General features: G+C 57.6%; 1 protein-coding gene across 2 annotated transcripts; it reads left to right on the top strand.

Annotated features, from left to right (window-relative positions):
- The first annotated feature begins 6205 nt into the window (after window positions 1-6205).
- On the top strand, window positions 6206-13994 carry CD74 (CD74 molecule). 2 transcript variants are annotated; one of them, XM_047779056.1, is made up of 9 exons: window positions 6296-6565; window positions 9633-9805; window positions 9935-10008; window positions 10452-10514; window positions 11221-11316; window positions 11597-11684; window positions 12579-12770; window positions 13166-13228; window positions 13440-13994. In XM_047779056.1, exons 1-9 carry the CDS (start codon window positions 6489-6491, stop codon window positions 13448-13450), a joined length of 837 nt encoding a protein of 278 aa, XP_047635012.1. In that variant the 5' UTR covers window positions 6296-6488; the 3' UTR covers window positions 13451-13994. The 2 variants fall into 2 exon arrangements, with proteins under 2 accessions (XP_047635013.1, XP_047635012.1); XM_047779057.1 differs by lacking the exon at window positions 12579-12770 and having other exon boundaries at window positions 6206-6565.

Genomic DNA, 13994 nt, shown 5'->3' with positions numbered 1-13994 from the left:
GGATCAAACCCCACTGCCGCAGAGACAACTGCAGGTCATTAACCCACTGAGCCACAGCGGGAACTCCTATCTTTGTATGTATTTTTTAACCTTTAAGAGATTTGCTTTTTGGCCACACCCGTGGCATGTGGAAGTTCGCAGGCAGGGGTTTGAACCCCAGCCACTGCAGTGATAACGCCACATCCTTGACCTGCTGCGCCACCAAGGAACTCCTTTCATCTTTGAGAGATTGTTGTTGCTGTTCCCCTAACGGCACTTCTGTCTTTATGGCACTGTGTCCTTGGTTCACGGGTACAGTATCATCCTCTTCTCCCTGAGGCTGTTCATGACTGTTGGTTTCCTCCACAGTTCCTTTTTGGGGGGTTGCTTATTGTTTTGTTTACATACTGGCCTCCTTTGTCCCTTAAACTATTCTTCATTTTAACGTCTGTTTTGTCTGATGTGAGGACTGCTACTCCAGCTTTCCTTTGATCCCCATTTGCAGGAACTATTTCCTTCCATCCTCTCACTTTCAATGTGTACGTGTCCCTAGAAGTGAGGTGAGTCTCCTGAAGGCAGCATATATGTGGGTCTTGTTTTCGTGTCCATTCAGCCAGTCTGTGTCTTTTGGTTGGGGTGTTTAGTCCATTACCATTTAAGGTAATTATGGATATGTATGTTCTTATTGCCATTTTATTAATTGCTTTGGATTTGTTTTTGTTGCTCTGTTTTCTTCCCTTCTTCTCTTGTTCTCTCCTCTTGTGGTTCGATGATTATCTTTAGTGTCGTGTTTGAGTTGATGTTTCCTATTTGTTTGTGTATCAATTATATATCTTTGGTTTGCAGTTATTCTGAAGTTTTGATATAAGAGTCTACATATATATATGTATATATGAGATTGCTTTAAGTTGTTGTTCTCTTAACTGTAAGTTCATCTCCGGTGTCCCGCATTTGTACCCACCTCTTCTCATGATTTCTGGTTTTGGTGGTATAATTGTGCAGGGATGATTTCGTATCTTTACTGTATATAGACCTTTACTGGTGAGCCTTGTCATTTGTGGAATGTTTGTTTCCTGTTGCTGTCTTTTCTTTTCTGCCTAGAGAAGTTCCTTTAGTATTTGTTGTGAGGCTGGTTTAGTGTTGCTGAATTCTCTCAACTTTTGCTTATCTGTGAAGCTTTTGATTTCTCCTTCAAATCTGAATGAGAGCCTTGCTGGGTAGAGTATTCTTGGTTGGAGGTTTTTTCCTTTCATCACGTGAAGTATATCATGCCACTCCCTTCTGGCCTGCAGAGTTTCTGCTGAAAAATCTGCCGATAACCTTATTGGGATTCCCTTGTGTGTTACTTGTTTCTTTTCCCTAGCTGCTTTCAAGATTTGCTCTTTGTCTTTCATTTTGGGTCTCCTTGGGTTTCCTCCTTGGGTTTATTTTATATGGTACTCGTTGTGCCTCCTGGATTTGAGTGAGTGGTTCCTTTCCCATGTTAGGGAAGTTTTCGGCTATTATCTCTTGGAATATTTTTTGTGTCCCCTTCTCTCTCTCTTCTCCTTCTGGCACCCCTATAATATGGATGTTGGTGCATTTAACATTGTCCCAGAGTTCCCTGAGACTCTCTTCATTTTTTTTTTCCAATCTTTTTTCTCTTTTCTGTTCTGCATCCGTAATTTCTTCTAATCTGTCCTCCACCTCACTTATTCGTTCTTCTGCCTCCTGTATTCTGCTGTTAGCTGCTTCTAGTGCGTTTTTTATTTCCGTTATTGTATTTTGCATCTCTTCTTGTTTAAGTTTTCTATCTTATATCTCTTTGGTCAGTGTTTCCTGTAAGTTATCCCTCTTTGCCTCCAGTTTATCTCCAATGTCTTGTATCTTCTTCAGCATCAACAGTCTAAACTCTTTTTCCTGGAGGCTGAGAATCTCCTCATGGCTTAGCTGTTTTTCTGGGGTTTTTCCTTTTTCCCTCATCTGAGTTATAGTTCTCTGTCTCTTCATTTTTATAGGTTTTTGGTGTGGTGACCTTTTTACAGATAATAGAGCTGTAGCCTCTCTTACTTCTGGTGTCTGCCCCCCTTGTGGCTGAAGTTGGTAGGGGGCTTGCTGTAGGCTTCCTGATGGGAGGGGCTGGTGCCTGCCCCCTGGTAGGTGGAGCTGATTCCTATCCCTCTGATGGGTGGTGCTTTGTCTCTAGATGGGATTAGAGGTATGTGCCTGGGGGCGGGGGTCTTTAGGTAGCTGGTTTCCTGAGGGGCGGGGCCGTGATCCCACCTGGGTTGTTGTTTGCCCTGGGGCTTCTCAGCCTGACAGATGGGTGGGGCCAGATTTTCCCCAAATGGCCCCCTCCAGAGAAAGGCATGGCTGCTGAATATTCCTGAGAGCTTTGTTTTCAATGTCCTTCCCTCACAACAAGTCGTGTTCACCCCTGTTTTCCCAGGATGTCCTCCAAGAACTGTGGTCAGGTTTGACCCAGACTCCTACGGAGCCTTTGCTTTGCCCTGGGACCCAGTGCACGTGAAAGTCCGTGTGCGCCTTTTAGGAATGGGGTCTCCGTTTCCCCCAGTCCCAAGGAGTTCCTGCACACAAGCCCCACTGGCCTTCAATGCCAGCTGCTCCAGGGGCTCTTTCTCCCAGGGCCAGATCCCCGCACGTGAGGGTTTGATGTGAGGCTCGGAACGCTCACTCCTGTAGGTGCGTCTCTGTGAACAGTCAGTTTCCAGTCTGTGGAGCTTCCCGCCCGGGGGGCATGGGGTTGTTTATATCACGAAATCGCCCCCTCCTACCTCTTGATGTGGCCTCCTCTTTGTCTTCTGGAGTAGGATAGCTTTTCTCCTGTTTTGTTTTCCATCTTTTATGTTAGAGGTTTTCTTCGGATGTCCTCTGAGCCTTGATTATTTAAAACATCAGTAGAAGCTGGAGTTCTGTCGTGGTTAATGAATCCAGCTAGGAAGCATGAGGTTGCAGTTGGATCCCCGGCCTTGCTCAGTGGGTTAAGGAGCCGGCGTTGCCGTGAGCTGTGGTGTGGGTCGCAGACACAGCTCGGATCCCGCGTTGCTGTGGCTGTGGTTAGGCGGGCAGCTACAGCTCTGATTCGACCCCTAGTCTGGGAACCTCCATATGCCGCGGGAGCGGCCCTAGAAAAGGCAAAAAGACAAAAAAAATTATTAAAAAAGAATAAAACATCAGTCGAAGCTGTGACTGATGCCGAGGGCTTCCTTAAGGGGTGTCTGATTGCTCTATCTCACTGTTGCTCCCTAGGGCCGGAGTCTTTAGGCCGTTCCCTGTGGGTGGTCAGGCTCTCCGGGGAAAGGTCCCAGAGTTGTTTATTGCTTGGCGCCCTAGGGTCTGGCTTCGGGCCCCCAGGGCCCGGCGGAGGGGCAGGCTGGGCTCTCAGCCTCAGTGCTGGGTCTGGGGGTGAAGTCCAGCGTCCTCTCAGGGAGGGAGGGAGGGTCAGCTGGCAGGGGGAGGACCTGGATGGCCTAGTGACTGCCTCAGCTCCACCTGTACTCCTGCCCTGGCGCCTCATGGCCTCCGAATCTCAATTTCGGAGTCCATTCTAGCGTGTCGGACGTAGACTGGCTCAAGTCCCCTGTGGGGTTAGGATTAGGGCTGCATTTTCTGGGCTCTGCTAAGGACTGCTTCTAATCTACCTGCTTTCCGGCTTCCAATCCACCTGCTTTCCAGCTTCCAATCCACCTGCTTTCCGGCTTCCAATCCACCTGCTTTCCGGCTTCCAATCCACCTGCTTTCCGGCTTCCAATCCACCTGCTTTCCGGCTTCCAATCCACCTGCTTTCCGGCTTCCAATCCACCTGCTTTCCGGCTTCCAGAATTCTGCTGCCATTTTCTCCTGTTCTCTTTGACCTTCATCTCTTTTTACTCTTTTTTTTTTTTGTCTTTTTGCCATTTTTCTTGGGCCGCTCCCGCGACATATGGAGGTTCCCAGGCCAGGGGTCGAATCGGAGCTGTAGCCTCCGGCCTACACCACAGCCACAGCAACTCGGGATCTGAGCCGCGTCTGCGACCTACGCCACAGCTCACGGCAACGCCGGCTCCTTAACCCACTGAGCAAGGGCAGGGACCGAACCCGAAACCTCATGGTTCCTAGTCGGAGTCGTTAACCACTGCGCCACCACGGGAACTCCTCTTTTTACTCTTTTAAAAAAAAAGACAACTCCGTCATTTTAGTGACAGAAGCCAAGTGAAAGAGGAAGCAAGGAATATATGTGTTCTAGCTCTTGTTCCAAGAAATGGTCAAGTTCTTTTCCAAAGTGGGTGCTTCATTGGACATTCCTGGCAGCAGTAAGAGTTCCAGTTCCATCCTTGTCGACACTTGTCATTCTGTCTTTGTAGCTGGAGCCGGCAGAGTGGCTGTGCAGGGCTCCTCCTCGTGGCCTCAGTTTGCGTTTCCTGGATGCCTGTGATGCCGGGCGTCTTCGCATGTCCTTGGTGACCACCTCTGTATCTTCTTCGGAAAAAGGTCTCTCCAGATTCTTTTTCCATTTGAGATTGGATTGTCTTTATAGTGTTGATTTTTTGTAGCTCTTTATATATTGTGGGTACCCTTGGCAGATATATATATATATATATTTGTCAGTATTTTCTCTGGTTTTGTGGGCTGACTTCACTCTCTTGATAGTGCTCTTTGAAGCACAATTTATTTATTGTTCTTTGCTGCTGTACTTTAAGAAAACTTTTTATTTTTTAATTCTAAAATTCATGTTTTTGGCCCTGCCTGCCCATGGCATGTGGAACTTCCTGGGCTAGGGATTGAACCCATGCCAGCGACCCCAGCTGCTGCAGTGACATTACTAGATCCTTAACCCACTGCACCACAAAAGAACTCCAAGAAACTTTTTAAAAAGTCATTTTTTGGAGTTCCCATCGTGGCGCAGCGGAAACAAATCTGACTGGGAACCGTGAGGTTTCAGGTTCGATCCCCGGCCTTGCTCAGGGGGTTAAGGATCTGGCATTGCCATGAGCTGTGGTGTAGGTCTTAGACATGGCTCGGATCCTGGGTTGCTGTGGCTGTGGTGTAGGCCAGCAGCTACAGCTCCAATTTGACCCCTAGCCTGGGAACTTCCGTATGCTTGCAGGTGAAGCCCTAAAAAGACAAAAGACAAAAAAATGTCAAGGCAGGTGTTCAAAAATGTCTCTCGTGGTTCAGTGGGTTAGGGATCCAGCATTGTCACCACAGTGGCTTGGGTCGCTGCTGTGGTGCAGATTTGATCCCTGGCCTGGGAAGTTCTACATGCCCTGGGCGTGGCCAGAAAAAAAAGTCGAGGGACTGGCTCAGGTCACACAGCCAGAAGTGTTTGCAACTCAAGATTCAAAACTGCGTCCGGCTTCGTCAAAGACCACGTCTGCGCTTCTCCTTCCCCCAAAACACACATACCGCCTCCCTGACTCCTGAAATCTAAAACCCGTTGCATCTTAGAACTACAGAGCCTTTAAATTTAAAGCAACTTTATTAATGAAAAATTTTGAACATACAAAAAGACCTAAACATACAAAAGATTAATAAAGCAAGTGTGGTCTACAAGCCACAGCTGGTGAGAAGTAAAGCCCTGCCAACCCCCGGGACCCTGCCCTGGCTTCCCTTTGCCAGGGCCTTCTCCTTCCTTCCCCGTGTAAAGTGGTGCCCCTCTCAGTGTGAGCATCAGGAGGCAGAGGGTACAGGGGTCAACACCCAGGCTGATGCCCAGATGCGTGATCCTGGGCAGGCCCAGAGCCTCTCGTCGTCTTGGCGTCCCCGTCTGTAGGTGGAGGGAAGATAAAACAGCTCTCGAAGGGGCACCGGGAAGGTTCCATGGAACAAAAAGCATGACAAGCGATTAGCTTGGTGCCTGGCCCGAAGGGCGGCTCGCCAGATGGGGGCAAGTGTTGGTCGTAGAGCCTTCGAACCAGGGACTCGGGTTCATGCGATGCTCAAGTTAGAAGAGAGAAGAGGGGGCGTCGACTCCAGCTTTCCTCCCCGGCCTTTGAGACGACAAACCCGAGCCAGAGAGAAGGGGCGGAACTTGTCCAAGTTCCCGAAGGGGGAGCAGCCCCTTTCCGTGCCCCTGATCTGTGAATGAGGGGAGACAGTTTTGGCATTTTTGCAGAGCCATTTCCTGTCCAGGGAGTGAATGTTTGCCTGTTTCTCGAGACCTCCACAGAGCCTTGTGAATGCAAAGGTCTACCCGGAAACAAGTGATGAAGGCCCTGGGCAGCCAATGGGAGCTGGCCGGCCTTTCTACCTGCCTGGGGAGTTCCCCCTACTCCCCCTGCTCCCCTAAAGGCAGCTTTGACTGCGTGGGGGTATTTCCAGCTTTGTGGCTTTCACTTCCACTTCTCCCAGGTGGGCGGAGTGGCCTCCTGTGGACGAATCAGATTGCTCCTCCGCCCCATCTTCAGGAGGCGAGCCCGGGGCTTGGGGTCCCAGACGTGCCGCCGCCGCCGCCACAGCAGCATCTGCAGCAGCAGCAGCAGCAGCAGCAGCAGCAGCAGGACGACTAGGAAAGACCCCAGGCCAGAACCATGGAGGACCAGCGCGACCTCATCTCCAACCATGAGCAGCTGCCCATGCTGGGCCAGCGCCACGGGGCCCCCGAGAGGTATGTGTGGGCGGCAGGAGGGCCACCTGGCCCTGGGCCGGAGGTCGTGTGCAGGGGCTTCGGATGGAGCACTAGGCTGGGAGTTAGAGGTGGCGCAGGTTTGGGCTCTCGCTCCAGCAGCAGCTGGCTGATTCTGAGCAGGTCCCTGGCCCACCCTGGGCTTCGGTTCTCCCTCTTATAAAATAAGGGCCCCTCTAGGGCAGGGCTTTTAACTTTCTTTGCATCATGTGTTTCCCTCCTGAAAGGAGAGCACTGGAGATTCACACAGTCCCCCTGAAGCTGGGCCATGAACCCTAGACTAGAAATTTTGGACCAGATTTTGAAAATACTGTGACTCCAGGATGGAGAAGCAAGGAAAGAGAATGGTAGCAACAGCCATTGTCCAGGAGGCCCCTCCGAGTTACCGCGAAGGGCAGGCGTGTTTGTGTCAAGGGAGTTGTAGCTGCAGGTGTCCAGAGAGTAACGGAGACTTCTGCCTTCACAGACGGATCACGGGCGGGCAGGGGAGATGTTGGGGGGTCGGGAAAGGCCGAGGGGGGTCTGGCTAGATTTCTCCAAGGGGCTGTGGGTCAGGCCCAGCCCACACCCCTCCCTTGCAGCAGGGGCAGCACGGCCACCGAGGACCCTTTCCATGTCTCCCTGAAAAGAAAGGGGGTGGTGAGGATGCCGCTTCCCCAGGGCCCCTGCTCCCCAAATAATGTGCGAATCACAGGCACCTGGAAGTGTGATGCCAGCTGTTGCCAAGCAGTCAGGGGTCTGGGAGAGACGCTCGGGGATGTCGTGAGGAACCGCATGTGGGCAGGTAGCTGGTGTGTTCTGTGAAAATCCTGGGGCATCGCGTGGCCACGAGGGCTGGATTCCAGTCCAGGTTCTGCTGCCGTCGGGGGCGACTCGTACAGATCTGTGCTGGAGTAGAGTTGCCCGTTCTCTCCGGGTCTCGGGAGCCAGCGCAACAGGTCCCTCTCTGTGCACCTGTCTCTAGTCCTCCGTCGCTGTGAGTGCTTCCTGTCACTAGTTGTGTGGTGCACATATCACGAAATGCTCAACTCAGTCTTAATTCTTATCATAACCCTGTGAGTTGGGTACTTTTATTATTCTCATTTTTATATAAGGGAAAATTGAGACCCTTACTAATAAGTGACTTACCTAAGTTATCCCGGCTAGTGAATATGGGAGCCAGAATTTGAACCCAAGACGAATCTGATTCAGGAGTTTGAATTCATTCTGCCATCTTCGAGAGGCATGTTCTAGGGAGGGCAGGGGGCTCCCCTCTGAGCTCGGGTCACCCCATGAGTTGCAGACACAGTGTGGGCTCAGTGAACAGAAAGGGTGCCCACTTATCAAATCCTAGTCTAGTTTCCTTTCAGTTCAATCACTGCTTCAAAAAACTGACCTGGCCTGTTTCAGACCCCTTGCGTGAACACTTCTGCCTGGCAACACTTGTGTCATGATTCCCGCCGGCTCTGGTTGGCTCCTGACTTTGGCCACTGTTATTCTTACTCAAGGAGGAAGTGAAGAGTGGAGTGACAAGAGTGGGCGCTCATCCAGAAACAGGGGACAGGCGATCAAGACGCATAAAGAGGAAGGAAACCAGATGCTCAAGTTAGCTATTTAACCCCTTGAGATGAGCGCTCGGTGTGGACGGGTGCTTAGGGCACGGGGGCTGTGGACCCAAGAGCGCCACACTCCCTGACTGCGTCTCATGGAACAACCTTCTCGATTAAGGGTTGTTCGGTGACTTGCCCCTGGTCCCCGCGCTATCGGAGTGGCAGAGCCAGGATTTTAATCCAGGCTGCAGGATGTCCTCCAGGCCTTGGGAGAGACTGAGGTGCAGAGAAGGGATGGTGGGGACAGAGCTGGGGCTCGACTGAACCTGAGCTGCTGGAGGGGGACCACGAGCTGGAGCCCAGGCAAGACTCAAGCTTGGATGGACTCATCACCACTTTAGAAGCCGGGCCACCCCTGTTCTTTGAGAAGGTTGAGAAGTAGGACGTGTCTTCCTCGGCTGTGTGGGTTCTTCCTTTTCTCCACGCAGCGTTTTGATGCTCTCCTTTCAAACTAACCATCCCTTGGGCTGCGCCGAGGTCCAGAAATCAGAGGACCGGCAGAGGGCCAATGAGAATGAGTCATGTCTGTGATGTCATTAGTAACTAGGCAGAAGGGTCTTCAGGTGTTTCCCACACAGGGTGCGGTCTCACTGCAGTTTCCAGTCGGGTCCAAGTATTCTCTCCTTGGGGTGGGCGGGAGGAAAGCAGGACAGGAACTCAGGGTCCTGGGGCAGGACCCTACCATCCCCTGTGCACATGTGCCTTCAAAACCGCAATCCCAGGCCAAGAGCTCCATGGGCTTTTGAGATCCACCCACCCCTTGCAGCCAGCCAGACAGCCCCCAAAACTCTCCCAGGCTCAGACATACACGCCTGCGGAAGCCCCCCTCCCAGTGCTCACAGTCCAATCTCAGCTCAGAGACCGACCTCCGTGAGACCGGGGGAGCTGATGGGGGCCGGCGCAAGGGCCAGAGGGGCGCAGACGTGCTCAGAGGCACAGGCGGCGTCTGGGGGAGCATGTGTTCCCGGGGGTGGGGCTGAGGGGGGGGGGGCGCTGCTCCAGTCAGACATTGTCCAGTGCCCCCAACCCATTCCTAACATGGCAAAGCCTCGCTTCTCTTTTTCAGGTGGGCTGCCCGCTCTGCTGTCTGGGTCCCCCTTCCTTCAGTCTCTGATGTCACTGCAGGGTTGGGGGGGGTTGGGGCTGAAAATCTGCTTCCCCAGAGGCGGCCTGATCCTCAGGGGACCCTCTCCTCAACCCCTCATTGCACGGGTGGGACTGAGGCCCTGTACCGTCCCTGGCTCTTCTCCACTAAGCCGAGGCCCTGGGAATCCACCAGGGCGGCTGGAGGGAGGCTCCGGGAGTGTCTTCCAGCTGCAGGTTCACAGGCACTCACTGTGTTGTTAGGGTAGCCAAGGGCGGGGGGCTGGGCGTGGGGGGCTCACCCCCTCTCAGCTCACCCCCAGGGCAGCCACTTCTGCGGTTTCTCCTCTCATCTCTCCCCCCCTCGCCCCCAACAGCAAGTGCAGCCGTGGAGCCCTGTACACAGGCTTTTCTGTCCTCGTGGCTCTGCTCCTGGCTGGCCAGGCCACCACCGCCTACTTCCTGTACCAGCAGCAGGGCCGGCTGGACAAGCTGACGGTCACCTCCCAGAACTTGCAGCTGGAGAACCTGCGGATGAAGCTTCCCAAGCGTGCGTGCCCCACCCCCACTCCTCCTCCTCTGCTCTGGAACCCTGGCCCCTGCCCTGTGCGGGGGGGGCGGCTTGGTCCCTCTTCCCTGGGCACAGGCCACACTCACGCTGCCCCTCCCGCTCCCACAGCCTCCAAGCCTTTGAGCAAGATGCGGGTGTCCGCCCCCATGCTGATGCAGGCCCTGCCCATGGAAGGCCCGGAGGTACGGCCGGACAGGCGGGGCGGGGGGCGGGGGCACCGCGGCCCCGGCAGAGCACAGCTGGGGAGGGGCTCCTGACCGCGGGGGAGGAAGGGGCGCTCCGGGAGTCGGGAAGGCGAGAGCCTCCTGGGCCCCTGGGACGGGGGCTCAGAGTAGCACAGCTTCCCAGAGCGCCTCCGTCCCTTCTCGGCCCTGGTGTCTGTCAAACGTGGGCAACGTCTGTTCTCAAGACTGCCTCCTGTCCACGAAGCCTTGGGCGGGAAAGCGGGTGCAGATGTGACAGAAACACCAAGGCGGGCGAGTCGTGCCGCGCCAGAGCTCTCCCCCTTGGAGGCAGCAGGGCGGGCCCGGGGAACATCTGGGAAGCCCGCTGCTGGCTCTGCCCCGGGCCCGGCCTGCAGGGCCGTGTTGGTAACCACCTGCCCCCAATCCCTCCTCCTCTGCAGCCTATGCGCAATGCCACCAAGTACGGCAACATGACCCAGGACCACGTGATGCACCTGCTCCTGGTGAGTGAGCGGGGCCAGGCAGGCCTGGCCTCCCAGCCCACCCCCACGGGCCCCCAGGCTGCACGCCAGGACCGGTATCCGCCTGGCTGGCGCAGACACGCGGAAGGAGCTCGCTGGCTTTGGGAGGAGAGGCGAGTGTGGCCCTCAGCGTTCTGCGGAGTCCAGCCCCCACTGCCCGCGTCCCTGTGTCTGAGCCAAGAAACTACGGCCTGCAGCCTGGAAGCGACTCGCTCAGGATGCCCGCTTTTCCCTCCCGAGGGTTTAGTGCACGTCTGCCCAGTGCCAGGTGTCGTGCGAGGCTCCAGGCCCCCCCCCCCAGTGGGGCAGTCGGACCCCAGCTCCCCGTCCCAGGGGGACCCCAGGCCAGCCCGAGAGGGGGTAGGCGACCGGGTGAGGGGGCTGTGCAGAGGGCCCAGCCTCCCGGAGGGACTGGATGAGGTGGGGGAGGAGCTCCTGGAGGAAGCAGATGCAGAGGAGCCTGCCAGCAGGAGAGCCGGGGTCGTTGACAGCACCGGGTCCGCAGAGTCCCAGCCCTGCGGTCCCGTAGCTGAGCGGCTGGACCCCTCCACCCTCCTCCCAGCAGCTCCGGCACCCGAGGCCCTGGGCCCACCCCTCAGCAGGCGGGGGGCCTCGGGGCCCGGGCGGCGCGTGAACCCTGCCTGCCTGGCAGCCCTTTAACCCTCCTTCCCGCCTTGCGACCCTGCAGAAGTCTGATCCCCTGGGGGTGTACCCGAAGCTGAAGGGGAGCCTCCCAGAAAACCTGAAGCACCTCAAGAACACCATGGACGGTGTGAACTGGAAGGTCAGCAGCGGCCCTGCGCCGGGGGCCCTCCCTCCCGATGCCCAGAGCAGCCCCGGAGAGCTGGGCTGAGCGGGGAAGCCACCTGCAGGGAGCTGGAGGCGGCCTTGCCAGCATCTCCCAGGGCCGGAGCAGCAGGGTGCCTGGAGGCGAGGAGCCGTGCGGCCAAGCCCGTGGGCCTGAGTGGGCGGCAGGGCCCGCTGGTGCTCCGTGTCCATCCCCAGGGGCGAGGGCGGGCAGGGAGGGGCTGCTGGGCCTGACCCTCTGCCTTTATCCCCGTCAGCTCTTTGAGAACTGGCTGCGTCAGTGGCTCTTGTTTGAAATGAGCAAGAACTCGCTGGAGGAGACACCCTTTGAGGTTCCGCCAAAAGGTAGAGAGAATCGGCGCCGGGGGGGTGGGTGGGGGGGGAATGCGGCATTTCTGGGCGCCCGGTCCACGCACAGCGCTCTCGGCTCTCACTCTGGCTCCCCTGCCTGGTCTCCTGGGCCGACTGCCCCCCGCCCCGCGGGGGATGCTCCTGCAGAGGACCCAGGACCTCCCAGGGGTCACGGCAGGGACCGTCCCCGGCCAGCACTGCCTCCCGCAGGGTCCCATGAGGGGGCTGGGCTCATGACCCGGCCCCTCGGCGGGGGGACCTCACACAGCCAGCGGGCTCCAGCGCAGAGGGCCTGGAGTTTCCCGGCTCACGGGCAGCGTGTACCAGCCTCTCCAGCCCCGACGCCTTTGCAAGTTGGGTTTTTATCCCGGAGCTGATGGGCTGTGCACGTGGACCCGTCTCTTCCCTCTGGGCTGCGGTTTGAGAGGTGGGGGGCCCACGGCCCACCCTCCCTGGGCCTCTGATCCCCACATCAGATTCCGAGAGGGCACCCTGGGCGCTGTCTCCCCCGCTGCCAGCCAGCGTTTGCCTCCCTCCCAGGAGCCCTCACATGGCACCCGCCTCTCCCAGGATACCCTGGTGAGGGAAGCCCAGACTCGCCATGATGCCCACAGCTTTTGTCTCGAAATCGGAATTTCGGGCGACGCTAGACTCCAGCGGGCCCCGGGCGTCAGAAGGAATCCCGTTCTCGAACGAGCCGCACGGCCGTTGGCTTCCTCTTGGGTCCGGGACCTGGGCCCAGGCCTGTTTCCCCGTCTGCGCCGGGGGTAGTAGGACACGGCCACCTGAGCAGAGGGCGGAGGCCCCGGCAGTGGTGCGTGGGCTCTGGTTCTGAGACCCCGGCCCAGAGCCGCTCGCTCACTGCGGTCGCCGTGCCTGTCGCTCCAGCACTGACCAAGTGCCAGGAAGAGGTCAGCCGTGTCCCCGCCGTCCACCCGGGCGTGTTCAGGCCCAAGTGCGACGAGGACGGCAACTACGTGCCGCTCCAGTGCTACGGGAGCATTGGCTTCTGCTGGTGCGTCTTCCCCAACGGCACCGAGGTCCCGCACACCAGGAGCCGCGGGCGCCACAGCTGCAGCGGTAAGCGGTGGCCGCGGCGCCAGGAGCAGGAGGGCCCAGGAGGGCCCAGGAGGGCCAGGAGGGCCCAGGAGGGCCAGGACGGCGAGGCGGCCACTCCTGGGGGCAGCCCCCGGCCATACGCCCACCCATCTGCCCCTCACATCCGCGCTCCTGTCTGATCCGATCTGTACCCGTCATAGCGCCGCCCGGCCACGCAGCCAGGCCTCCAGACCCACGTCCTTGCTCACTCACTTCCCGGCCACACTGCACGGCCCCTGCCTGCCATCCGGCAAGCATCCCTGCTTGGCCAGGCGCCGGGCCTGCGGCGAGGTGGGCTAGAACGAGCCCACCCAGGCCCCTGCCAGCGGTGCCCCAGGCTGGCCTGCGCTGACAGGGGACCCTCTGCTCCTTTGCAGACCCACTGGAGACGGAGGACCTGTCGTCCGGGCTGGGCGTGACCAAGCAGGATCTCGGCCAAGGTAAGGGCCCTGCCTCCCAGCAGCCCAACCCCAGAGGGGCCGACGTCCCCCAGCACCCGTCTGGCGGAGGAGGCTGGGGGCCAGGGGTCTCAGGGGCTCCGACAGGCAGGCCTTGTCCTCACGCAGGAGGGTGAGGCCACAGGGCGCTGGGACGGGGGGAGCAGGGACAGTAGGGGACCCCAACCCTAAATCACTGCCCCTCTCTCCACAGTCATCCTGTAAGACCAGCAGACGCCAGCCCCCAGCCCTGCGTGGCCACAGCTTGCCTGCCCCCCGCCCTCCCTGCCGCCCCCACCTGCACCTCGTCCCATGGGCCTCTGGCACCTGGCTCGCCGTCCTCCCTGGACACCTCACGTCTCTTCAGAAGGCCAAGGATGAACGACACAGGGAGGCCCTGCTGCCCACAGCTCCATCCGCTAGCAGGGACACAGGGCCCCGGGGACAGCCCGTGAGCGGGGCTGCTGCCACTCGTGACACCTTGAGCTCCAACGTGGCGGCTGCCCATGGACGAGGCGGGCAGGTGCCTGGAGATGGGCCCGCTCAATCCCAAACCCCCACAAGGACAGCTCTGCTGTCTCCTCCCCTGGCGGCCTCAGCTTCGCTGCCCGTTAACCTGGGGAGACGGGCCAAGCCTTTAAGTGTCCCCAGCATCAGCCACCCACGGCCCCTGCTCACCCCCTGCCCGCTCCACATCCCTGTGCGCAGCCAGGCTCGGCTCAGCCCCCAGCCACGGCTTCTGTGAGAATAAAAGGTAGTGAGTAGGACA

This window comes from Phacochoerus africanus, chromosome 4, assembly GCF_016906955.1.
Source record: "Phacochoerus africanus isolate WHEZ1 chromosome 4, ROS_Pafr_v1, whole genome shotgun sequence".
Lineage (NCBI taxonomy): Eukaryota > Metazoa > Chordata > Mammalia > Artiodactyla > Suidae > Phacochoerus > Phacochoerus africanus.
Note: the sequence above shows the minus strand (reverse complement) of the source record. Positions and strands in the feature narration are given on the sequence as shown.